At 40.9% G+C, this 25941-nt stretch overlaps 1 protein-coding gene across 1 annotated transcript; it reads right to left on the bottom strand.

The window, feature by feature from the left end:
- Positions 1-3201: 3201 nt before the first annotated feature.
- RAD21 (RAD21 cohesin complex component) lies at positions 3202-25674 on the bottom strand. Its single transcript, XM_072329260.1, has 14 exons — positions 25446-25674; positions 18140-18313; positions 16645-16774; positions 15289-15388; positions 14561-14667; positions 12994-13197; positions 12272-12397; positions 11953-12075; positions 10482-10705; positions 9989-10151; positions 9475-9626; positions 8130-8279; positions 7030-7113; positions 3202-5028 (listed from the first exon to the last, which is right to left on the bottom strand). The coding sequence occupies exons 2-14, from the start codon at positions 18281-18283 to the stop codon at positions 4837-4839; spliced, it is 1899 nt and encodes a 632-aa protein (XP_072185361.1). The 5' UTR covers positions 18284-18313; positions 25446-25674; the 3' UTR covers positions 3202-4836.
- Between the last annotated feature and the right edge of the window lie 267 nt (positions 25675-25941).

The following is a 25941-nucleotide window of genomic DNA, read 5'->3' as shown; positions in this document are numbered from 1 at the left end:
GTTGCCCAGCAAGCAGCATGTAGGAACGGATCCAGCTGAAAAGCTAAAAAAGAAAAAGCCAAAAGCCCACACATCTCTATCGGTGGGCTTCACCCTGAATCATTTCTACCATCCCTAGATGTAGATAATGGGTACAACGAATTACCAGCAGTACCTGGGCACTGCAAGACAGGGAACAACTCCAAGAAGGCAACAGAGCAGCTTACTTTAGAGAACAGCCCTTCACATAAAGAACACCACTGGCTTCCAGCCCCCGTCTGCTCTAGATGAATGTTAAGCATCAGGAGCAAATTCAGTGTTTCTCACTGCATGCATTCTCGATCAGTGTCAAACAACGTTTATAAACACCCATGATTAAAGGTCAACCGCACAGTCCTCAATTACTCAGCATTAAATTCAGGCCGTGTTATAACGTTCAATATTTTTATTGAAAACAAAAGTTGGGCAAACAAGAGAAGGGGGAGAGCAGGGGAAGAGCATGCAGAGAGCCGAGCCATGGCAGCCAAACGACCGCTTGTTTCCTTCCTGGCTGCTGGGAAATAGCTGGGGCCAGATGAAATTGGAGGGTGTGTTCTCCCAGAAAGTTTCTGGCACTTGACTTATAACACAACATTAACATTAGCGTTTGGCTAGGATGGATATCTTCTCCTAGCTGTGTTTCTGGATTGTTTTGGACTCTGTGCGCTTAACGTTTTCAAGTAACACAAATGTAAGAAGAGTTCCCGTGAGAATAGCCAGGGAAACCTGTTTTTCTACTTCCTGTTCCTATCTCCCCAGTGGCTTCAGCTCACTCTCAGTTTAGCAGTAGAGTCCCGTCCTTTTTTCTGTGTGAGTTGGGATAACCCATTTCCTACCTTTTTGCTTTTTGACGTACACGCACTGCAGAGCTCACAGTGTAGAGCCCAGGCTATTGCTTTCAGCTGTAAGAAAAGAAAAATGGTTGAAGAGGATGTGGAAGAACATGAGCCAAGTTAATGAGGAGACATTTGAGAGCTTGTCCCCAAAACGTTCCCTACATACCACCACATAGAGGCACATCCACAGCAGCTGGATGGCAACAGGGAGTGGAAAACAGCCTCTTGAAGGCTGGTCTCCTTTAGCTGCAGGTGTAGAAGTCAGCACACAGGGCCAAAGCTAAATAAGCAATCAAGGGAACGCATATGAAAGACGAGCTCAGCCCAACATCCCAAAGACTACGATGTGACTCTCCAAGGAAGTCCACAAAGCAAAAGGACACGTGGCAGCTGCCACTCAACAGGATTTTTAACCAATTTCATTAGCAACTGAACTGTGATTTCCAATGAAACTTTTAGCCAAGTTATAAATTAGCTGAAATTCTCTGAATTACAAAGTCCTCTACGCATAACCTGCAGACAGCTATTTAACTCTACAGAGATAGGTAACATCCCTGGCCTCTCTTCCCTCCCTTCAACCCACTTGGAACAATAACAGCTCTCTTGAGGTGCAGTCAAAGCAGTCCATCTTCAAGGTGGTCAGACAAGCAGTGAGAGAATTAATTTCACAACCGAATCCCTTTGCAGGAATGTTTTCCTTAGATTTATGAACTGCTTTTCCTTTCACCCACCAGAGAGAAGTCATTTGGAGAGCAGCGTGTGGATAGTAAGCACTGCTGTAAATACTTCAGATTTCAAGAGAACAAACCTGCTGCCTGCAAAGATGGAGCAGTAACAGAGGCATTCACTGCACTGTACTGCACCAGCGAGGGAAAGGAACTGCTACAGCCAAACAAGCTGGAGACATTCCAGCCTGAACGATAAAGCAGAAAGGAACATTTTAAAAGCAAGGGTACCAATCACGCCCACGTTCCACATAGGAAGACTGGAGAAGTACTTGGAGAAGATGATGCTACTCACTAAATTGCTAGCAAAGCAGTTTTTATTAGGTAAGAAGCCAGCTGAATGCTGCTGGTTGATTCTTCTAATATTGTTTAAACCATTACTTGCAGAGTAACAGTAACAAAAGGCAGACAGGGGAGTTTTAGGTACTCCTGTATCTTCATAAAGAGCAGCGATGGTAGGAAAAGAGAAGCAAAGTAATGCTGCACAACACATCTGCAGTGTGAGATCAGCAAAACATGCTTGTAGGAAACATGAGAAATGCTCGTATCAGAGAGCAAACACTTTGTCCATCAGCATCCCTTTCTCCTTGCTCAACAGGTCATCACGATACTATTGTGAAACCTGCTTTCCAAGAAATCTGTTCCTCGGGATTACATGCAGGTCATGTTCAGTAGTGCTGAACACAACAAGTCCTCTGCACTACAAAGCAGAGCTTGCATAGATTGCTCCAGATTACGTTTAGCGTCATCAGGAATCCACCTTTGCAAAGCCTGTTTGTGGTGAGGGAGGATCCCAGTGGTGCAGCAAAGTGCTACGTTGTTGACAAAGATGTCATACACCTAAACCAGAGAAAACTCTGGAGAAGTCACCTTTCGTTCTGGCCCCATGCTTTCGTACCTCCCCCTTAGAAAGTTTTAACCAAAGAAATGAAAAACACAGCACAGATAAGCTGCACACATACACATGTACTCAGCCCAGCTCAACACAGGCCAGCCCGCAAACTTGCAGCACAAACAGAATCAGTTGCTTCCACGGGTGGCTGAAACTCAAAAGCAGTGCAGTAACTTTGGCATGATGAAGTTACCTTACTGGATCCAGGCTGGTTCTTCAGTTCCCAGAGACAGCATGAGTCAAACAGAATTCATTACCCTGGGTTCTGTATGAGCTCTGCAGGTAACCTGAGGGACTCCACAGGAGATCTGCTGCTTCTACTACAGGCTTGGATCCAGGTGTCTGGATCTACAAGGACCACGTATCTTCAGAAGCACTGCCATTCACAGAGGCAATTCTAGAAGAAAGAGAACCGCAGAGCTAAAAGAATTCAGGCTGGATATGTTCTGGCACTCGGAAGGGACTGGCATGGAGATGAATCACTTTATAGACAGTCTCCTCTAATTTTCCACACAGACATTCCTAGCATAGAGCGCCTGAACAAAACCCACAGGATGGCCACTGAAGTCAGTTTTCCTTCCTAATGGTAAGAAATCTATTTACACATTTAAATCTCTCCAGCAGCTCTATCAGCACACTTCTGCTCCTAATGCCAAAATAAGCAATCTGTAAATATGAGGTTCCCGCTACAGAAGTGAAAGGTGTTCAAAAAAGATACGGGGCTCACACGTAACGGCTTATAACACAACTTTTATTAGAAAAAGTTATACATAACAGCATCAACTATTTTCAAGAATATTAACCTTGAAAAGCAACCAAACCAGACTAAAAAGTGTAACGAGAAACGAATGACCTGTTCTATAATTAAACATTCAAGTTATCTACAATGGCTCTTTTTACAAAGGGGAAAACCATGGTTTGACAGGCACGTCATGTTGAAAATAAAGCTGCAGTAATTTTATACAATTAACTTTCCCAAGGATTATTCAAACAAGATCATGGTGGAGCCGCCGATTCTTCTTTTAAAACATTCACATCATTTTACACTTCTGTATACACTGACATTTCAGTCCCAAAATTACACCACAAAGTGCCCACGTTAAAACCAGAACCTTCAGTGTGAATAATTTTGCCCTAAGAAAAGTTAAGACAGGTTTCCGTAATCAACATATTCACATAATTTCTGGTACTACTTGATCTGACAGTAAAGCTTCATTGTTTGTATGTAAAATCAAATGGGACTTCCTCGGCAAATCTGATAAAATGTTTGGAGCACAGCAGGGTGCGTTATTGGAAAAATCAATACTAAAACCATAAATATATCCAAAGAGTCATTAATACGCTACACAATTAAGCAGAACTATGCCCGTTCACACTGTATATTCAAGTTCGTTGCCCTTTCAGTACAGGTGGTATCTGAATGTAGTACTTCCTCAGAGGCGACCTGTTCAGCTCTTTATTCTTATCCTCATAAGCCCGCTTCATAAAAATCAGATAATTTACAATCTAGAAGTTTGTTTTAAAAAGTCTGGAGTTTATATACAGCTCTAACAAACCTAAAGGGTTTTGATATCTTGGAAGGTCTAAATGAAATGACTAGAGTTTTCACTCGATGCTTATTAACAGTAATTAGCCATTAACAGTAGTGGACCGGAATGAGGTGATACGTAGAAAGTGATGTTTCATCTCAAATGCGTAGAACACATTCAGTCCTTTCACGTATGTAATGGTATCACTCCCAGGAAGGGCTTTCCACAGACACCCATTTCCCCTTAGCATCAAGGGCTACAAAAATCCGACTGCAAAAATGCAGTGACAAAGCAAGCTGACGTATCAGGCACTACCTTTCATATTGGCAGCTGTAAGAGACCCACAGTATGCACAAAGATCTAAGGAAGGGGAAAAAAACCACAACTATGAGAAGCAGACCGAACGTTTTAGACAAGTTTGGCAAAGTTTTTAGTCAGACAATAGGTTGGCCATTTAGGTTTACTTGTAGAGGTTTTAAAATATCACTATTGAATTAACTAGTCAAATGAGAGTAAGACATTGTCATGATACTCAAACATTACATGCACCAATATTGCACACATCTGCTCTGCCTTCTTAGCACAATCTTCATCCGGGTCCTTGAGCTGCCTGGTTTCTGCAGCTGGAACTCAAGCCTCCCACCCCAGCAGTTTCACTAAAAATTTAAGTGGTAAATTTAAAATACAAAACCCAGGTAACCCCCGAAAAAACCCAACGAGGACTTTATACAGACAATAAAATCTAAGTTTTCCGCAACGGTCTTGAGGGCCCTCCAGACGGGGCAATACACGTTTGCACTAGTGAGACAAGCACTAGCTCTGCTGTACCTAACCATTCAGATAATATGGAATCTGGGACCAGGCGTTGCGATGATGTCACTGTAAGGCTCCTCCTGTGTCAGCTCTATGGCTTGTTGCTTTTTGAGTACCAGGAAACTGTAGAATTTCGCAGCTGCTTGTTTTCTATTTGTATTCCTGCACAACTCAAGCAAACTGATGGATTCTGCTCCAGTCTTAGCAAGAGCTCTCTGAAAAACACCAACATTGATAAGGCAAGTTAAAAAAACACATACAAGAACAAATAGCAATTGGCAAGATTGTTATCACCTGAGGGATGCTGGAAGGGATTGTGATGGTCTCCACATTGGGCAGGGACACTACAACATGTACATAAACTCCACATGGATCTTATCTAAATGAAACCAACTAAGATCCCCAAAGACGGGTGGAAGAAAAAGAACAGTCTTGAGGCCACATGTTCCAGAACCACAGTAACATAACACAAAGGCTTTGGATATCAATATCCAGCCAGCTTTTTGACTACAGAACAAATATTTCTGAAGATAAACAAAAAAATACTGTTGTATTTCTCAGAATGAAAGTAACTCCAAATAGAATCACGAACTATTGTTTCAAACAGTCATTCAGGAGCTCACGTTCTGTAAAGAGGAATCATTTTTTCAAGGTGAAAGCCTGTTTATTTCTAAAAGTCCTCTTTGTCTGAAACAAAGTACCCAAAAGCTGTTTATGTCTTTTCAAAGTCTTGGCCAGAATATAAAGGATGCAGGGAAATACATTTGTTTGCTGCCTAGAACAACTACTAACATCTTCAATTTAAAACAGAACTGTCTACTTTGGAATATCTACAAGATGAAAAGATATTAAGCTGGCCAAATTAAATTACTTTATATTAAACAGATCCTAACTTTGATTCTCGGTACAGATTTAATGTTTCAGCTATCCAGTCTGATCCTTTTTTGGGCACATGCAGGAGACAATCAAACAAAACTAGACATGGCCCAAAGCAAATTCTGAAGCTCTTGTACAAAATCCATGATTAAACGGAGGGGGGAAAAAAAGGAACATTACCAACTAAACATCTGTACACTTTGAATCTGTGATCAGAACAGCATTGATGAAGCACCACCAATGGTTAAGTTGTTGCTAAGTGGCACTTGCGCAGCACTGAGGCCTTCACTGTTTCTCACGCTTCCCCTAAAGCAAGGAGGCTGGGAGATGCACAAGATGTTAAGTACAGCCAAAGCCACAACAGCTGACCCCAACTGATATGGGATAACAACTAATATTCTATACCACATGATGTCACGCTGAATAAGAGCTAGGGGATAAAAGGAAAAGGCTGGAGCGTGGATAACACACAAAAAACCCCCACAACAAAAGAACTTCAGAGATACAATAGTGACAGTGAACTTTTATCAGCAGATGGAGACCAGTTTTACCCCCAGAAAGTTGACTCTAGGAAACAAAGCCAGCTTGGAGGGATGGGATTGACACTCCAGCGAAACCACAATCTCAAGAGTTGCCAAAATAATTAAGAGAGGAAATGGGTAGGAACCACAAACCAGACTTAAAAGCAAAAGGCAGCCCTACATGCAAGCAGACAGGAGTTTGCACTCAACTTCAAGTATATACTAGAGGCTTTCAATTTTCTTATCAGAAAAAGCCCTTTAGTTCTAGCAAGCAAGAATCCATTCTACAAAAGATTATCTGTCGTGCAGACTGACAACGGCAGTCTGAAGCCACCTGCTGAAAACTAATGCTGCACTTCAAAGCCAAGGTCATATTCCCCCAGTTGCTGCAGATTCAGATTACCGTAGCACAGGAGTTTTCAGACTAGCCCTCCTAGGAACAAACATCCCACAAAACAGTTTTGTTCCTGGACCTTGACAATGTTCACCTATTTATACAGAGCCTAAAGTCAGGAGGTTCTAATGTTTCATTGCAAGAACACAAACTCAATGATTTTAGAAACTGCATCTCTGGGAATCTCACTTGTGTATGAAGTGTGAATGGAAACACTTAAGTGCAAAGTTGTGTTTCAAATGTTATGTGAAAAAACAGCAGCTACATTATGATTTAGTCAGTTACAAGAATATTTCCTCCCTCTGATAGAGCTGATTCTGTATCTTCTGACAATAAAGGCTCTACTAGAACTTTCAGCTCAGGTCAATAGCACCAGTGGGTGCATTCAAAAGCTACTTTAAGAGAAAGTAAATGACAATGCATACCTGAAGCCCATGAAGCATTTGTTGAGTCCTCTTGTTCCACCTCCGTTCTTCTTGATCCTGATCACCCCCTGTGCCATCTTCTTCCTGCAAGCAAAAGTCACATGTACAAAACAACTCATGCACCAAGCTCTACAAGAGGTATTTCTACATACCAGAGCAGCTTTTTCTTTTCATCAAGACAGACACAATCTAACCAGGTATGGACAACCTGACTCAGGGTATGGCTAGGACAGTCAGGAAATGGGACAGAGGAAGACAAATGCTAAAGCTGATGTATCTTAGTAAGGCTGCATGCCACTATGACTATACCTCAAAATGTCACACTGGCAACTAGCAATACAAAGTTCAGTCATGTTGGCTTGATGAAAAAAGATGTATCTAATCTAAACATAATATCACCAATTATTTTATTTTGCAAACATTAATAAACACCGACGTTCTCATTTCAGCGTAGAAACAGAATCACTGAAAAAGGAGAACAGGTTGCTAAAAGCTGCAAAAGGGAGCTGTGTTGTTAGAGAGGACCATGTCCTATGAAGCACTTGGAACAGTGTTTATGGAAGATCACTTGCATATGGCTTTTAAAATGAAAGTTATATTTCAAGCCTGCAATTACAAAAATCACCATGAAAGCAACACATGCAAGGAAGTATCTTTGTTTCAAGTCTTAAATCAAGCACTTCAAATTGAGCAGAAAACACCACCTGGACAATTTTTCCTTTTATTTCTCAAAATTAAGTCAAGCTGTATTTCTTCGTATTGATTGTACTCCTTTAAGTAACATTTCGCTGCAAACAGCAACAGCTTACTGCATTACTAAGAAAATCAAAGTCCAAAATTTCTTGCATAAGGCATCACAATTCAGAGAGAGTAGTTTAAATCAGACCACATGAGAAGAGAAGCTCCAATTCCCAAGAGAGTGTGTATGTGATTTGTAAAATGGTCATGCAACAACTACAATTCTGAAGTTTAACTTTTCCCAGATAAAAAGTTAACATTTCTCATGCCATTCCTTGAATACAAAATCAAACAGTGCCAGGGAACACACACAACCCCTTTTTTACATAGCTTGTCGTTGTTTTTAAGAGCTCTGCTCTTACCTCCTCTTCTTCCTCCTCCTCTTTCTCCTTTTCCTTCTCCTTCTCTTTTTCTGGTAGAAGTTCTAGCTCTGGTATTAGCTGACAGATGTTTTGTGGCTCCTCTGGAGGCATTTCTACTGGCGGCATCTCCAGCTGTTGTGACGGTGGATGCTTTACAAGTACACAGTACAGATAAACAGAGGATCCTTTTATTGGTGCCTTCACGACAGAACACTGACACCACAAAACAGTTTCACAACGTCAAAGCCTCTAATTCTTCTCTTAGCCATTTATAAGAAGTTACGAAAAATGAGAAGTAATGTTTTTGTTGGTTTGCTCTCCACACCTGCATTTTTAATCCTTTAAACTCTACCCAAACAAAAGTTATGGCATCACTAAGGAAAAAGGCTTCCCAGCAAAACTACTGATCTCATTTCTTGGATCAGCACACGTAACTAGATGCAGTACTACATGATCAAACTATCTCAGTCAACAGGACACCTGCAGAATATCAAAATGTTGTCCCCTTGTAATACAAGCAGGACACAATCAGGAACAAGGCACTCAAAACTTCTAAGCATTTACTTCTATGAGAGCATCATACAGCAGGTACCTCAAAGGTACGTTTACCTAGAGGCTTGATCTTGTTGATATAATCCAAGTTACCCCAAAACACATTATCCACTTCAGCACAAAGAGCTGATAACCAGTTTCATCCAGTACTGCTTTTTATAAGACCATGTAACATCTGTCTCATTCAACAGCAAGTAACCTGCAATCCCATGAGAAATAGGATAAGAAGTTCATAAACATGCGAAAGGCTGCATTGTCTAAGACTGTTCCATCTCACCAGGTTAGCATTCAGAAAGAGTGTAACTTGAATTCTGCACTTCTCTCCGTTGAAAAATATGATTTCAGTTCATACTGCAGAACAGCTTTTACAGAAGGGGTAGATATGAACTTGTCTAACCATAACCCAGGGAAGAAATCTCTCCTGAAAGATCAGTTCTTGTTCAAACTATTAACAGTGGACCACTGGGAATATCTTCTGAAGGGAAGAATCTGTGCAGCTCACACAGTCCTTTCTTATATACACTTGCCACAGCAGAAGGTCCTGATATAATTTATTCCTTGAAGACTTCCCTAGGATGAAACACCATCAGTTCCTATCCCCATTTGACTTCAGGGGAAAGCTTGCACAAACTTTTGAGAAAAATCCCATAGCGACTGATCTCAGAGATTCTGGTACTACTCCAGTGTATCCTGATAGCAAAGAAAATCAGTACCTCAAATCTGTATCACATTCCGCTCAAAGATACTTCCTACTTCTCATTAAAACTCAAATTAAAAAAATAGTAATTCTTACAGGTAACACTGGCTCTGGTTCCACTTGCTGCAGTTTGCGTTTAACACCAGTTTGTGGTGGCGGAGGTGGCATAACAGATTCATCCAGGTTGGTCCTGCTGCCTTCCATCATTGACTCTTGTAAACGACTTGGCTCTTCCAGAATTGGTTCATCTATATACCATAATAAAAACAGTTCTAGTACTGTAATTGCAAATAGTACTGATGTATCTAGGTCCAATCTGCTATTTAGAATGAAGTACACTAACAGCTTGCATAGCTTCTGCAATGACCTGGTACAGATGTGTATACAAACCAATACAATACCCATTTAATACACTGGATCAAACCAAATCTGTCTTCTATTCCTAGAAAAAAAAGCTGTTTTAAGTCAGGGACTGAATAAAAAAAACTAAGTAAGAAATTAAAGTCATTCCTTCATTACATTTAGGAACTTAATATTAAGAACAAAGGAAAGAAACAAGCTCTGAAGGAAAGCAGAGCATCTTTGACAAAACGACCAGTGACAAACAAACCAATGACATCTCGCTGCTGTTGCTGCTGCTGCTGCTGTTCCTCTCTGGGCACCTCTGGGTTTTCAAAGTCTTTAAGGAACTCATCAAGGTTGTCAGCTTCTCCACCTTTCCTTCTCTTTCTTAGGTCTTCAGGAACCAGGGGTGTCAGACAACGAGTAAAGAGCTACAGGAGAAAGGTTAAATCACTCGCTACCACAGCTCTCGGTGTCTTACATCACAGAAAGCAATCACATGCCATCTTTCCTTCCCCCTTTTTAATCTCCAATCCAACATTTAAAACAAGAAAAATTATTTTTGTAATTAATAAATAAGCAATGGTATTTTATGTCATTTTTAATGAGTCTTTCTTAAAAAAAAAAAAAAAAGAAACAAAAAAACAACAACAAGAAAACTGATTCCTATCACTAGATTGTAACTCAAATACTGGTGTTTACCAGTGAGGTAGAATTCTGAACACATCCCATTCAGAAATTATTCTGTACAAAAACATTACCTTCAGTAGCCTGTTATTCCACAAAGGCTGTGCAGGCAGGGAGAAAAGCTTTTCAACTCCTCCAGTTTCTTTCCACATCATCAATTTCTTCGTAGGGGGTGCCAAGTCCAATGTTGTAACAATATCAGAGTAATCACTTAACTGGGCTCGAATGGTCTTGCTATCCAACTCTTTCACACTGTCCACAATGAGCTTTCTCTTCCTCTTGGCTTTGGTTTCCTTGACTGTTGAGATTTTTTAAAATTACTGAAGGTGAGCTCAAATTGTAGTAGAAATCTTTACAGATTCTCTATAGGCCTAACTTGCCCACACATCATGCAGTCACAAGAATAAGGAATTGTTAGCATTGGAAGGTACAGAAGCCTAAAAGCACTATATCAAATGTTACTCACTACAAATACTGTCCCACAGACTACAAATTCCTCTGTGTACACTCATAGACTTATTCAATCTTTCGTATAATCGTCAATAACCTTAGCAGCAGATGCTTCCTCCCTCATGGTTTGTTTGGCTGGTGTTCTTCATGAGCAAATCCCTGAGATATAAGGTCCCACTGGCCAAAAAACTGAAGTACTGTGACATGTTTTTTTTTCCTTCAGCCCTACATGAACTTTGGTAATATAAATATGGGTGGTTGTCATACCTATACCTCTCATCCTGTTCTAGAAGGCGTTAGTGTAAATTGTTTACAGCCTGGTCCTTGGCAGCAGACTCCGAAGCTCTGGCAAATGCTGCCTTCGCTGGTCCCAGCTGACCAGCTAAAAGACCTCTGTTGCAAGTTTACCACCAGAGGGCAGTGCCAGGACTTACTAACTGGCCAAGCAGTAAATCATAGTCTGGAGCTCCAAATACAGGACAAACGACCTTTCTGAAACAAAACAGATCTTAATTTTATTTCACTTGTTTTAGGTGCAGCTTAAGGTAAAGCAGTGATCTGTTTTTACTGAGCCAAATGCAATATCACTTAAAGCAATTGTCTTGCACTAGTGAAATTCTGTCTTTTTCTCTATTTACTAGAGCTTCAAATAAAGAGATTAATCTGCTGGATTCAGCAATTAGTAAAAGCTACACTAGAAAAAAGATCACTCCTTCTCTAAGCACCATTCACAATTTAAACAGTCACTCTTGGCCATGAAAAATACCACATTGACAGCACTGGTGCACTACAGATACTGAGTTACAGTTGAAAACATGATCGGGTCTTTTCCAATTCATTGTGTTTTTTTTTAACTCCATGCATTCCTCAAAAGCTACAAACCAGTGTCCTCCAGGATTACTGAAACAAGTTACCTGTCCAGAAACACTAAAAGATCAAAACTAGGCTAAAATGAATTCAGCACTCAGTTCTTGGTTTCTTTCTCAAGTCAGAAGTAGAGTCGATAAAAGTGCTAGACGTTCATTTCTACTCCATCATACTAAGGTGGGCTCCGAATGATCCAAAGAAAATATTTCCAAATAGTTTACTACTTACCAGTTATGTCAATAGGCTCCAGAGCAAAAGCTTCTTCTTCATTGGGAACAAGAGTTGTCTGATCAGTCATGGTTGGTAATGGTTCAACTGGATCTACTGAGTCTGGGCTGTCTGGTCCACCCACTGCCAGGAAGAACAAATACAGTGCACTATAATATCAAAATAAGAACCGTGCTACGCTTCCCATTCTCTCCCTCCACATCTTAAAATGGCCTAACACATTTCATATATACATTCAGTTCAACGTACTCCCAAGGAATTAGATTCTTAATTAAATTGGTTAAAAGCAATTCAAGTTCTAGCCATAGATCATACTCACTCGATACATTATCATCATCATCCATATCGTCATGGGGAGGTTGCTCTGGCATCATTACCCCACCTTCTGAGAGTGCAGGTGGATCATCAAAAATACCACCATCATTATTACTGAGGAGTTTGTCATCTGAAACGATTGTATGAAAACATAATTGGTTTTGCCCCCGCAAATTCACAAAGTACAAACAAGTTTATAATGAAGCATAGACAAATTTAGGAGAACACAGATAAAGATAATGCAAAAGTTAGAGAAGCCTATACTTTCAATGCTGACATGAAAGCCATTGCAAGCAATTTTCCAAGGCAAATTTCAGCTCCAATTCAGAACTTACAGGTTCATCTTTATTACAATACACTTGCCACATATTTGTACCTTGCTAGGTTTCTTAGTACTTGAAGTAGAAGCATTTAATATAACTTGTAACACATTAATGAAACCATTTGAAGGAGTTAAAGAGTTGTTTTTTCTCTAAAGAATGTTAATTTACAGGATGGAAAAGCTCTGTATGACTCAGTTATATTTAATATAAAAATATACAGCAGTGTATCTGGAATGTCTTGTCTATGCTGCGACAGCACTCACAAACCAGAATTGTACTGCTGAAAGCACAACTTAAGCAGACCAAAGTAATACAGTAAACAACCTCTTTGTCCTCCTTCTCAAGAAAATATTGAAGTACAATATAGGATAGAGGAAAAAATATATTAATTTCTCAAACATACCCAATATTCCACCGTCATTTCCTTCTCCAAAATTATCATCTTTGTATTGGTCTTCATATTCCAGGTGATTAGCTTTCTCATTAAGGTGACTGGTGCTCTGTTCAGGTTCCAGTAGTAGATTGGAAGCACTGGTGCTCACTAGCATGTCATCTTCAAATGCACTACCTTCTCTCATCATCTCACGATCATCCATCCCGAAGTCACCTGCAAGAATGATTTCACAGCTGTAAATGCTGAAGAACGGGTATGTAAGGGACCTAACAAATCCATCAAGAAAGGCTCACTTGTAAGACCAAACTTTTTCATTGTTTTAATCCTGTAATTTTTCATAAAGTGCAAAACATACTGAAACAAACATTTCCACAGTTACTTTAATTTCAGAGTTTATAGGCAAAATAGAAGAAATCGTAGAATCCTTAAAGTTTGAAGGGACCTCTAGGCCATCTAGTCCAACTGCCCTGCAATGAACAGGGACACCTACAGATCAAATAGGGCACTCAGAGCCCCATCCAGCCTGACCTTGCGTGTCTCTAGGGATGGGGCATCTACACCATCTCTGGGCAACCTGTTTCTGTACTTCACTATTTTTATTTTATAAAACTTTTTCCTTTTTCTTCTATACAATCTAAATCTTCCCTCTTTTAGTCTGAGACCATTTCTCCTTGTCCTGTCACAACAGATTCTGCTAAGGAGTTTACCCAGTTCTTACTCACATCCCTCCCTTTAGACACTGAAAGGCTGCTCTCAGGTTACCTTGCAGCCTTCTCTCTCCAGGCTGAACAGCCCCAACACTCTCAGTCTGTCCTCATATGGAACATGCTTCCTCCCATGGATTATTTTTGATGAGCACTCTTTAGGGCCACAATACTAACAGCAAAAATACTGTTCAAACAATTACAAGAAAAAACATTTCCTCTTTAAGCCTTTTTTGAAACTGATTTTATTAAGATCTTGTAATTGAAGACTACTCAAAGTCATATCTTCTGCCTCAAGACCGAATTGCACGTACAGAGACCAAACTGATTTCAAATCAACAAACAAGCAGAACTCAATCTAAGCTTTTAATAAGACATTAAATTTGGATATTATTACACTTCGGCTACCAAAGGTAAATACTTCCCAAATAAAAATTTTCAGGTTTTGATTCACATCTTCCAATTCTATCCTTGAGCAAATACTGAAAGGAGCATCAGCAAGCCTGTCACCGCTAAGTGCTCCAGCTTCAGAAAACTCCTATCATTTTTTGACTGTAAATATGCCTAGAATTTAAGTGACAACCGAATTCTTTACATTATTAAAATGTATTAAAATTGATATAGTGTTTCACTAATTAACATGACAGAACATTCTTCAGCTTTAGGTAAGCAGATAGAAGCATGCTGAGTAAAGGAGGGCAAACTTTCTGGAAAAACTCAACAACATAAAAGCTTAACATATGGAAACACATCATTTTTGATCTAATTTGTTTCTGCACTTATTAGCAGGAATGCTGTAGTAATTCTAAGCCTACAGCTTCACAGTTACCAAAACTAGCTTATGAAAAATATAACAATACACAAGATTTTACCAAAGTCATTATCCTGGAGGATACTGATGTTGCCTACTTCTTCTCTCATTGTAATTTCTTCCACTCTACTCTGGTTCAAACTGAACTGCTGGGCCACATCAATATCACTTAAACAAACAGAAGGCAATTATTAACATCTCCATTAAAAATAAACAAACAGATAAATCCTTAGACAAACATGAAATTCCTAAACAGTTCACTATACACTTAGATCAAGGAAAAAGTGGACAACAAACACAGAATAGAATGTCCTACTTGAAGCACTGAGAACATTAAAGGTTAAAACCTCTAATTTAAGTTGTGTCATCTCCTGGAAAACAATATCAGCAACCTCTCTTCCAGCCTTGTTATGCAGGGCCACTAATTTTAAGGCCAATTTAATAACTAAAAACAGCACTGCCCTTCTTCAACTCTGAGAGATATTAATATAGTTACAAAAAAAATGTACCTAATAAATGTACTGAGTTAATATTCAGCTGTTTTTCTTTTTTTGTAGAAAACCACAGTTGTCTTTTTTTTTTTTGCAATTGAAATTTAGTGCAGAATCCAAATTAAGTACAAGTCAAATGGACAATTTATTAAACAAGCCACACCCCAGAAATTCCATTACAGATGAGACACAAAACAGTAGCCTCCCTATTTCTTAAAGGCTAAGAAGCCTTCAAGCTGTATACTCGCCATGTTTACAGATAACTCATTAAGAAGTTATAAGAAAAGCATCAGCTTACTCTAGATCAGGAAGCGGTTGGTCAAAATCATGAAACTCCTCAGGTAAGGTAATAGCATTGTAAGCAGCCTCTCTGTTTTCCTCAGGCAAATCGACAACCCCTGTAGAGAAAAATACTCAGGCATGAGTTCCCATTCCTTACAAGGACAGCATTTTCCCCTGTGCTTTCACTGAAGCTGTTCTTATTGTCTTTAAATTGTTGAGTTGAAATGATGCTGAACACCTATGAAGAAATCTTAGATCATCTTAGTATTGAGGTTCAGGCTAACAGCAAAAAACCTACTTAACAAGCTGCCATGCTGAACTGTATAACCCTGTAAGAACTGCAAGCTTTGGGTCAACAGGTATCTGTTAACGCAGGCACGTGTTAAGAAATCACTTGATCATAATGCTTCAGATGAGATACACAATTCTACATTTTGATTTGTGCGAAGCAGTGGACAACACACTCTGCTTCTGGCCATGCAGTCAGTTCAATCAGCTTCTGAAATCCCAGCACAGTACTTGGACCACCCACACAAGTCTTCTGCTTCTGCACTAATCTAAACCACATCAGTGTTTAATTTTTGACTTGATTAATCCTCTTGAGATACTTTATCTGCTATTCAATGGGCATCATCACAGAAAAACAGAACCAACAGTAAGTAGCAATTAAATACTATGTAGATCCAGTAGTAACATTGCCTGTTTAATTCCAAAGCTGAAGAGGTCAGGACATCTGCAGGGGAAATGCAGATTCAGCTCCTTCTGTAACCAGTGGGAGATCTGAGCTCCATGTTTTATCTCCTGACCCACACAACACAAGCCATTCTGAGGTACTGATACTTCAGAAACACTGCCAACTCTGTTTCCCTCCACAAAAGATAATCAAAGAATCACCATCCAGAGTGTGCCAGGAACAAGCATGACTCCACAAGTTTACTTGCAATAGCCCTTGGCTAGCAACTAAGAAACTCAGCCCTGCTTTCAGGGCAATTTGATATCTGTACCTGTTAGCTGATTAAAACACGTAAGCAACTCTCAAAGTAAACAAGAATACCACAACGGTTAAGCTGCAAAGTTTGTAAACTGAGAACACAGACAAGTGTCTCAAATTGCCTCAAGTCAGCATGCCACTTTTTTACTCCACCAGCCCCAATAGAAAAATATTTTGTTCAGAATTCTATTAAAAAAAAAAAGAAATCATCATATACCTCATTCCCATAGCCACCTTGAAGCAACACCAAGGCAAATAACTTATCCTGTAATTATCCCATATAACTTTAGATAGTTATTCTACTATGAATAGGAAGTAGAATTCTATTTCACCTTAAAAAGGGTTACACAACTTTAGAAGCACTTGGACAAAGATAGGTACCTGGACGAAAAGCCATCTTAATCTTAATGAAGGCCTCATTACAGTCTGCAAGAAGGTATTTTGCTTTCCTGTGGTAGATTCTGACAACGCCTAATAAAAGATGTCCTGAAGTTCGAAGTGCCATCTTCACCTGAAAGAAGATTATACCATCAGTGATTTAGTGTAGCCTTACCTCTTCCCCATGATTAAATTTGTCAGCTTTGCATGAAATTTCCAGTAATATCAAATATTCCAAATAAACATAAAAATCGGTAGAAAACTCTAAACAAAGAAAGAATGAGAAGTTTACAGTTCCAGACGATATTCTGTGTATTGCTTAAGGATAAGCTGGAAAATGTAAGTAAACTGTAAATGTAAACCACATTCAAACTGTTTTTAAACATTCAGGGATGGTGACAGTGCTTAAGACGAGACAAAATCCAATTTACCATATCCTTTACTGACACCTTTGCCACTTCAGTTGTGAAAAAATAAATAAATGAATAAATCAAATTCTGGACAGCCAGAAATCACAATGTGATTAAGCTGAGGTGTAGTTAAAGACAGTGCTGTGTTACCACTCCATTGTGTGTCCTTCAGTTACAGAGGAAAGTAGAACAGTGGAAGATGAAAGACATTCATAAACAAACAGTCATATTAAAGTTAGCTTAATTTGCTCTCCTCATTAACCTGGATGTTTTGCTGTGTAACTGAGTACTTCAAGCACTGAAGGAGCCATAGGAAACCTCCACAGAAGGATTCTTCTTAAATGTTTTAGTGCAAAAGAACACGACTTGTGTTGAAGATTTTTATGAGCAGCAGAGGAGAAAAAGACATTAAGAACATAAGTTCCTAAAAATTCCCCCTAGTTTCACAATAACTGTACAGGTGCTATATTCTTCCAACTCTGTCCCAGTCTGCTTTCCATGAAACCAAACAAAAAAAACAAGAGGTTCAAAAACAAGGCTTCTACATTACCCTGTGATATTGTTAATGAATGAAAACCTATCTTCACAAAACCAGTACCATCACAAACTATTCTAAGCCTTCACTACTTTTTGCTGTTGATAAAAAGCCTGTTTCGTACTTTGGTCACAAGCAAAAACAATACTTCAAATATTATTTCTGCAGCTTCCAGTAACAACATCTCCGAAAGCACATCAAAGGCCCCTAAAAGGTAACTACACACAAGTTCGGGCTTTCTCTTTTGCACACAAGTTCAGGCTTTCTCTTTTGCAAACATCTGCTTCTAAATGACGCACAACACATCAAGGTACAAGTTCTACCATTTATGCAAAATTAAACATTTTGTAACTGAATTGCATGATACTCTAGTATTAGAAAATTGACAAGAAAGTAATCTTTAGAATAGTTCAAAAGAATCATCACTTCACATCTGAAAAGACCTTTTCATGCTTCAGAAGAGCAACTCTAAGCAACCCAAACAGTAACTACCAGCTGCACAAACAATTTCTTTTCAGTACAAGATAACATTACATCAGTGTAAAGTGGATACCTTTGGTGAAATGATACTCTCCACGCTGCTCTCCAGATTACATTCAAAAACATGGGCTTTGGTTAGCTTCTTATCCCAGTGGGCCGCTAGCCATATTTTGGCCAGCGGCCCACGCTTGCTCAGGACAAAGTGGGCATAGAACATGGTCCCAGATGTCTAAATCGAAGAACAAATCTGTAAAGAGAAAGGCAAACAGAGAAAAAGAAAGAATTCTCAATGAGTACCATCCACACTAACATACTCCTTATGTTTGCTTTTCATTCATTAAGAGCACACAATTTGTATAAAACACTTACAAAGCCAACACTTACAGGTGTCGGTTATGTAATACATCAATTTTGTGCAAAGAAATTATGAAGTAGGAAGAACAGTGATCAACCAGTGCTTCTTCCATAGACCATTCACACAGTTTTAAAACGATCGCCATACAACAAGGAAAAAAAAACCTCGAATACACTTAAAGTTTATGACAGTACCAAACTGTCAGAATGAAAACAGATGTGTGCCAGTTTCCTTAGCCACAGTGGTCTTCTACCTCTCCCACTTCTTTCTAGTCTAGCTTTCTCAGTAGCTGCGACTGTAATACACATTGCTTTAGCAAAACATAGGGCATTCTAAAATACAGTGGTCAACCCTACAGACTGCTCTGTGTTTTCTTAAAACTGAAAGTACAACTCCCTATTCCTGAACAAACTGCTACTCAACTCAGAATGCTCTTAGTAGTATTTCATATTTTTCATGCAAGTGATGAGGAAACTAAACGCATCACTCCAAACTCCCTGAAGGTTTTGCTTTCTTCTTCCTCCCCCACCAAGAAGTAAGACTTCTTTCCTCTTATCTACCAGCTACCTGTTTTCTGCTTATCTAGTAAGTATCTCCTTACAGCTGATAAAGATGGCAGCACATAAAGCCATGGGGAAGCAGGACACCAGGAGGTCTTGTGACATAAAGCTGCTAATACCTAAACAAGGTAAGCATCTGATTCAGCTTAACTCCAAGCTAGAGGTAACTCTGCTTTGAAGAGGTAAAAGTCTCTCCACATATAGCACTACCCATATCTGGGGTGGGGGGAGGAAATGGAAAAATGGGAAGAAATGCAGCAAGCACAGTTGAGGTTTTGGAGCACCAACACAGCAGTAAGCAGGGACAGTTACACAAGGAGCATCAATTTCTTACCATTCAAAATACGTTTTCCCAAATGCGTACCAACACAGCTTACAAGCAAATAGGGATCACCATGAAACACAAAGCCTGGGTAAACTCGATAGCCAGAGAGAGATTCTCACCAAGACAACTGCTAGATGACTGCAATTAGCTTGCAGGTAAAAGAATCAAGTGTCACAGCAGCTATAGAGAGCTGATGATATTTATGGTGTATGCTTCATAAAAAGCACTTGGTTCGGTGGAAGCAAGGCCAACCTCTGCATATCCAGGTAATAAATGAAAAACTGCATATCTAGGAATAGATGCCTGAAAGTAAATGTCAACCACTTAAGCTCTGAATTTCTGCTGCATTAAATACAGAATGGAAATTCTTTTGTTGTTCAAACAATTATCAAACTTATCTGTCTGATAAACAGGCCAGCCACCACTTCTGTCCATAGCCAAGAACAGTCACAGTACATGAGGTGTAAAGAGAGGAAAGGCCATGCTCAGCTTGAGCTAACACAGTATATAGCAAACATTACAATTTCTGTTACGACTCTGGAAGACAGGCATCAGTCACAACAACTGCAAATTAACAAAAGTCAAAGTTACTTGTTTTTGTGTGTTGAGATGGTGTGAGTTTAAGAACAGCACTGTGTTAAGCGGGAAACGAGCAAGTTTTTCTAGGGAGCAAAACAAAATCACCTTGAAAAGTGTCCCTGGTCAATAAGAGCTTTCTTTCCCTCCACCTACTGGCTTTTGGAGAACTTCATGCTTCCCCAGAGGCCACTGGCCAATTCAGTCCCTCACACATTTTCAAATCTCTCATAATACTTTTGAATACACAGAGACATAACTTCATGGCACAGCATTTTAGTCACTGGAGTTACACTGCCCTGAGCAGCAGGCCTGTAAATTACCCATAAACATGAGGAGGAAGAGCAGTGGAAAGGAAACAGACACTTAACAAGACCTTCCAACAGTCAGAAAAGAATGTACATTGACTGACAGAGTTTGGTATAATTATTCATTAATACATTACAATCATTAAAATATGTAGTAAGTGCGTGACAGAACTTCAGACATACTATTAACTGTAAACCTAAAAATGTACTGAAGATTTCCTGTCAAACATAGAACATACTTTCAGGACTAATGAGAAGAAGCAAATTATCATTGCTAACTAGGATTTGAAGTGATAATGCAAGCAGACTTTGAGCAGAAGCAGGTTGCCCCTATACATGGGTCAGCTATACCACAAAGTTGAGGGGTTTTTGCTTTGACTTTTTGAATCAGACACTGTGCCCCCAGTGGCGCAGTGGTTTAAGCTGCTGCCTGTGGCACTGGAGGGCCCGGGTTCGAATCCCCCCCCTGTGGCGCAGGGGTAGAAGTGCCGCTTCGCTACACAGGGGGCTCGAAACCCGGGAGTTGGACTCGATGATCTCTAAGGTCCCTTCCAACTCGCATGATACTATGATACTATGATACTGATAACAACTTCTACCTTTCAAAGAACTGACAGCCCAAGTCAAAGACCTCCCCCATAAGGGGACTTAACATATGGGAATGGGTTTCAAAATGTATGCTTCATTAGTAATTAAATCAAAGAACAGAGGCTGAAAACCATTCCACCACAAAAGCCAATCTGCTTGCACTGCTTCTTTGGTTTGACTCCTCTCAATACCAGAATTGTGGCTCAAACCTAAAACTCACTCATCTTGCAGGCAGGAAGAATATAGGACATTTGTATGGTACTTGGAAACTTCTGAAGCAAGTATGAAGCCAATATAACTAACTTCAGACAGACGTCGTCTCTTTTCAGCCATTATGGAAAGCCTCGCCACAACAAAATGCATTAAATCACAAGCATCAGAGTACAAATCATTTAAAGCACTTCAAAATGAACTACCGCCAACAAATAATACTTCTGTCCAAAGCAGCACTATCTTCCCATGTCACAGTAAGGAGTCTCTGCCACTTGGAAATTCCAGCCAACCTCCTGCATTGTAACACCTAGCTTCTATCAGCAGCACAAAGCATGTCTTTGCAAGTCTTAGCTGCAGAAGTTCAACTGTAGTTGTTCAGAGCACCAGCACAATGGCTTACAGCAGTCCCCAAGGGCTGCTCTTACTTCCTTCAAATATTTTTTCTTTCTTTTCAGGTAGTTACTTTCCTTATATTACTGTTTGACTTTTAATACATAGGGCAGTATATCAATACAGCGGCATAAAAGGAGGAAGATTTTCTGGTGTAATTTAAGGTTGGGATCAACGTTAAAGGCACTAGAAGTTGTTTTTTTTTGGAGAGGCTGTGTTCACACAGACACACACAGAACACCTGTCTTTGGATGCAAAGGCAACAAATAGGAAGCCACAAAAGAAAAAGGGTAGTTGATGGCTCTTAAGAAGATTATAGGGTAAAATATCATTGTCAACTTTTGGAACTGACTTGTTATGGAACAAGACCTCAAAACTCTTCCTAAGAACTCACAGCACTTCAAGAAAGACGGGAAAATGAACAAGGTAAAGATAGTATGTACTCACACAAGACCTGCTGGGCTCAAATTCCAACCCTGCCCAATTGAACTTTTAAGAAAAATTAAACTTGTCTTTAATTCATTTTGAATTTGCTTCAATGGGCTGCTATGTTACCATCAATGTTACTGTCTTCAAGTTCCTCTGCCCAAGCCTTGCTCAACAATTGCATCACCTGCTAATATTTTTCTTTCTATAGAACTATTGAAGTCTATAATTTTATATACAAAATAACTGAATATGTAGTGATACCAACACAGCTCAGACAGTTCATTTTCCTATCTAAAGTATCCAGCAATTAATCCTCCCAAAAAAAGCAACGGGAAAGCTGGGCAGTCCGTACTTGTGAAACAATCTTAACCATGAATTCAAACTTATGAAGTCATAGAAAGAATCACAGAACGGCCTGGGTTGAAAAGGACCACAATGATCATCTTGTTTCAACCCCCCTGCTATGTGCAGGGTCACCAACCACCAGACCAGGCTGCCCAGAGCCACATCCAGCCTGGCCTTGAATGCCTCCAGGGATGGTGCATCCACAACCTCCTTGGACAATCTGTTCCAGTGTGTCACCACCCTCTGAGTGAAAAACTTCCCCCAAGTATCTAACCTAAACCTCCCATGTCTCAGTCACTTGTCCTATCACTATCCACCCTTGTAAACAGCCGTTCTCCCTCCTGTTTATAAGCTCCCTTCAATTACTGGAAGGCCTCAGTGAGGTCTCCCTGGAGCCTTCTCTTCTCCAAGCTAAACAAGCCCAGTTCCCTCAACCTTTCCTCATAGGAGAGGTGCTCCAGCCCTCTGAGCATCCTAGTGGCCCCCCTCTCGACCCACTCCAAGAGCTCTACATCCTTCTTGTACAGGGGGCTCCAGGCCTTGATGCAGCACTCCAGACAGGGCCTCACAGTCACCTCCTTCTCCCTGCTGACCACCCCTTAAAATTCTTCTCCATGTTGAAACAGGAAGTATATGAAAAGCACTCAGAGTTGAACACCAGCTTTCAATACACTCAGAAAAAAGTGTAATAAAATAACAACTGACAGTTTACTCTCTTAATTAAAAAAAAAAAAAAAAGACTTTATGAAGATGAGAATCTCTAACCTTATAAATTTACTTATCTGTTACCCTTCTAGGCCATGTTTACATAAACAAGTTCATAGGTTGAGTCTTGTTCTATCACCTCCTTCTGTTCCTGTCACAAGGCTATTCTGGAACCAAAAGTGAACCACTGATCAGTAGACACTTTCCATACTATAGTTCAAAACTCAATCAGTCATTATAATTCATTTGTCTTTGTGCTATTGTTCTATGTCAATTTATCATCCTCTCTGCTTTTTTTTTCCCATTACATGTTTTCCTGCACTGTTTCTTTAAGCTATGCCAGTCCCAGCCCTGTTCACCTGCTGTAGCTGCCGACATTTCCCAAGTCCAGAAGGTTTCAGACCTCTTAGTTGTACCTTTGATTCTTTTTTACGTCACAGACCTCATATATACAGTCCTTACATACCTACACCTTCCCTGGTGCAGATGTAACCACTTATGCCATCTCACCAGCAAGTTCCATTTGCACACTGAATCAGAGAATCAGCCTTTAGAAACTCCACTAGGAACTGCAATGAATGGAGCTGGGATTGTTCAGTCAGGAGGAGGCTCAGGGGTAAACCCCTGTCACTGTCTACAACTACCTGAAAGGAGGTTGTGATGAGGTGGGAGTCAGCCTCTTCTCCCAGTGGTGAGAAGGAATGGCTTCAGGCCGCAACAAGGGAGATTCAGGTTGGATGTCAGGAAATACTTCACCAAGAGAGTAGCCAGGGAGGTGGTGGGGTCACTATCCAGACAGAGAAGAAGCATTTAGACATTGTACTGAAGGCCATGCCTTAGTGGGAAATACTGGTGGTATGTGGATGGTTGGACTGGATGTTTTGTAGGTCTTTTCCAACCTTGGTGATTCTAACTCCTTAGGATTCAGTATCTGCTTTCAGTATTATTTCATCTCCTTTCTTCAATAACCTTTACAGTTCTCTTGTTAAATCCCATTTTTCTATATTTAGTACATTTCTTTGTAGCACCTTCGGCTTCGTGAAAGTTCAATGATAAGTCACTTCAATTTCTTATGTCCACAAAATCAATTATTCAGCAGATGAAATTGAACTAGTTCAACCTGACACACTTTTGACGTACACACAGCAGCATTTCCAATTTGTCTCCAGGTTTTGCTTTTTTTCCATCACCTTACATTCCAACTTCCTATGCCAAATGTTGTACTACTAGGTCTGCAACTGCTCCAAACACACCTCTTGTGTGTAGGAAACGCATTCACTGTTCTCCAGTCACAATATGCTACACACCTACATTATCAAACTGCTAGAATCAGCACTCACTAACTCTATCTAATTCAAACAGCAGATCTTTCAGAATTCTCACTGTCTGAGGTTACTGAGCCTTAGGAATGGCTTTCCTTCATTTGCCCCAGACACAACCTCTATATTACTAGCAGGTATCCTGTCCTACCACCTAGATTCAGCATGTCCACTTACACAATGAGAAAGATTATTTTTAGGCCCTACCTCAGCTATCCCAAACCATACAGTGAAATTGCAGTCACAAGTCAAAAGAGTAATGATCCGATTGTGGCAATCAAGTAATAACACACTCCTTTAAGTGTATGTAAGTTGATAAAGACAAGACACTTATCAGTCCTTTATTTTTTTCCCCAGCAGATCACCCAATAAATCTGGCTGTAAGAAAACTCGGTTCTTAACGTTTTGCCTCACAGTTAAACTCATGCATCAACTGAACAACCACTCTCCCTTCTGGGGGAAATTCCATCATATCTAGAGTAGAGTAGCAGCAAACTCAATGGTCAGACAACAGTGATTTATGTGGTCATTTCAGATTATTGTAGGTCTCCCAAACTTCTTGCTCCTCATTTTATTCCCCCTCAGCTTCCTCTATAGTAAATGTTTTTGATCAGTGTGTGTGGTGCTTTCAAGTTTCACAGAATATCAAACATGCAAAATGAACCCTTTACAACTCGAGCCTGATCCTAATGCTCCAATATTTCCCCATTTTTCACTTAACTAGTTCTCTGGAGAATGAGGTTAACAGCGGTATTAAGTACGTTTAACACACACATTCCCACGATGAGGGCTTGCATGTCAACTTCTTCAAATTTATAGCATTTTCTTCCAGGCATTTGAATATGACCAAAAACCATTTTAACCCTAACAGTGCCACGCCAACGAACCACACAGACTCCCACCTCCTTTACTACTGACACAAATACAGCACCTTGCTTTATACTTCGCAGAAGCCTTCCATCGGGAATCACACAAACGGCCCAGAACGCACCAAGCCCACGGACCCTCACTCACTACAGCTACAACACCGCGGCCGCCGGACCCCGAGCCCCGGATCCTTGTGGAAGCGGGGAAGCCCCCCGTGCTCCGTGCCGGGGCCGCCACAGCCCGCCCCGCTCCTCACCCCCCCCACCCCCCGCCTCACGCCGCGCTTCCCGGCGGGCCGTGCCCGTATCGCCACCAGGCCGCAGCGGCGGTGCGGCTCCCCCCGGCCCTAGCACGGAGCCGCCGTCCTTCGGAGCGATCGCGACCGGTTCCGCTCCTTACCCGTGTCCGGGGGCAGGGGGAGGCTGGCGCGGCGGCTGGCCAGGCCGGGCTGGGTACCCGCTGCACTTCTCCGACCCCAGCCGAACCGCTCACTCAAACAAACAAGATGGCGGCCGGGGCCCTTCCTGCCGCCCAAACCCGCCGTTCAAATCGGCAGGATGTTTACTGTTAAACTGCCCCCCTGCACCCGGCCGCGGCGCCGCCACCGCGCCTGCGCAGAGCAACAGCCGCCGCGGGGCGGGCGTCCAGTAGGAGCTGCCGAACTGCGCATGCGCCCGGGCAACGAGGAGAGGTCGGCTGAGGCGACGGAGCGCGCCTGCGTACTGTCTGGAGCTCCGCTGCGGCGCCTCGGCGGCGACGGAAGGCGGAAGTGGGGCGGGTTCAGTTGCCATGGCAGCGGCCGAGGAGGGGAAGGTGGTGCTCGCAAAGCTGGGTTAGGGTTGGGTGGCTCACCTGGGGTCTCCTCTCTGAGGTTAGGAGGGCCTTTTGGGGGCCG

The sequence above is a fragment of the Excalfactoria chinensis genome, chromosome 2 (genome assembly GCF_039878825.1).
Source record: "Excalfactoria chinensis isolate bCotChi1 chromosome 2, bCotChi1.hap2, whole genome shotgun sequence".
Lineage (NCBI taxonomy): Eukaryota > Metazoa > Chordata > Aves > Galliformes > Phasianidae > Excalfactoria > Excalfactoria chinensis.
The sequence above is the reverse complement of the archived record's forward strand: the minus strand, read 5'-3'. Positions and strand labels throughout refer to the sequence as shown.

Excerpts from the sequence above, each read along its gene's own strand:
- RAD21 (XM_072329260.1), bottom strand. The coding sequence starts at position 18,283 with ATGTTCTATGCCCACTTTGTCCTGAGCAAGCGTGGGCCGCTGGCCAAA. Across the intron at positions 15,389-16,644 it reads TAAGATGGCTTTTCGTCCAG|GGGTTGTCGATTTGCCTGAG; the intron begins GTACCTATCTTT and ends TTTTCTCTACAG. Across the intron at positions 7,114-8,129 it reads AGGAGGAGGAAGAAGAGGAG|GAAGAAGATGGCACAGGGGG; the intron begins GTAAGAGCAGAG and ends TTTTGCTTGCAG.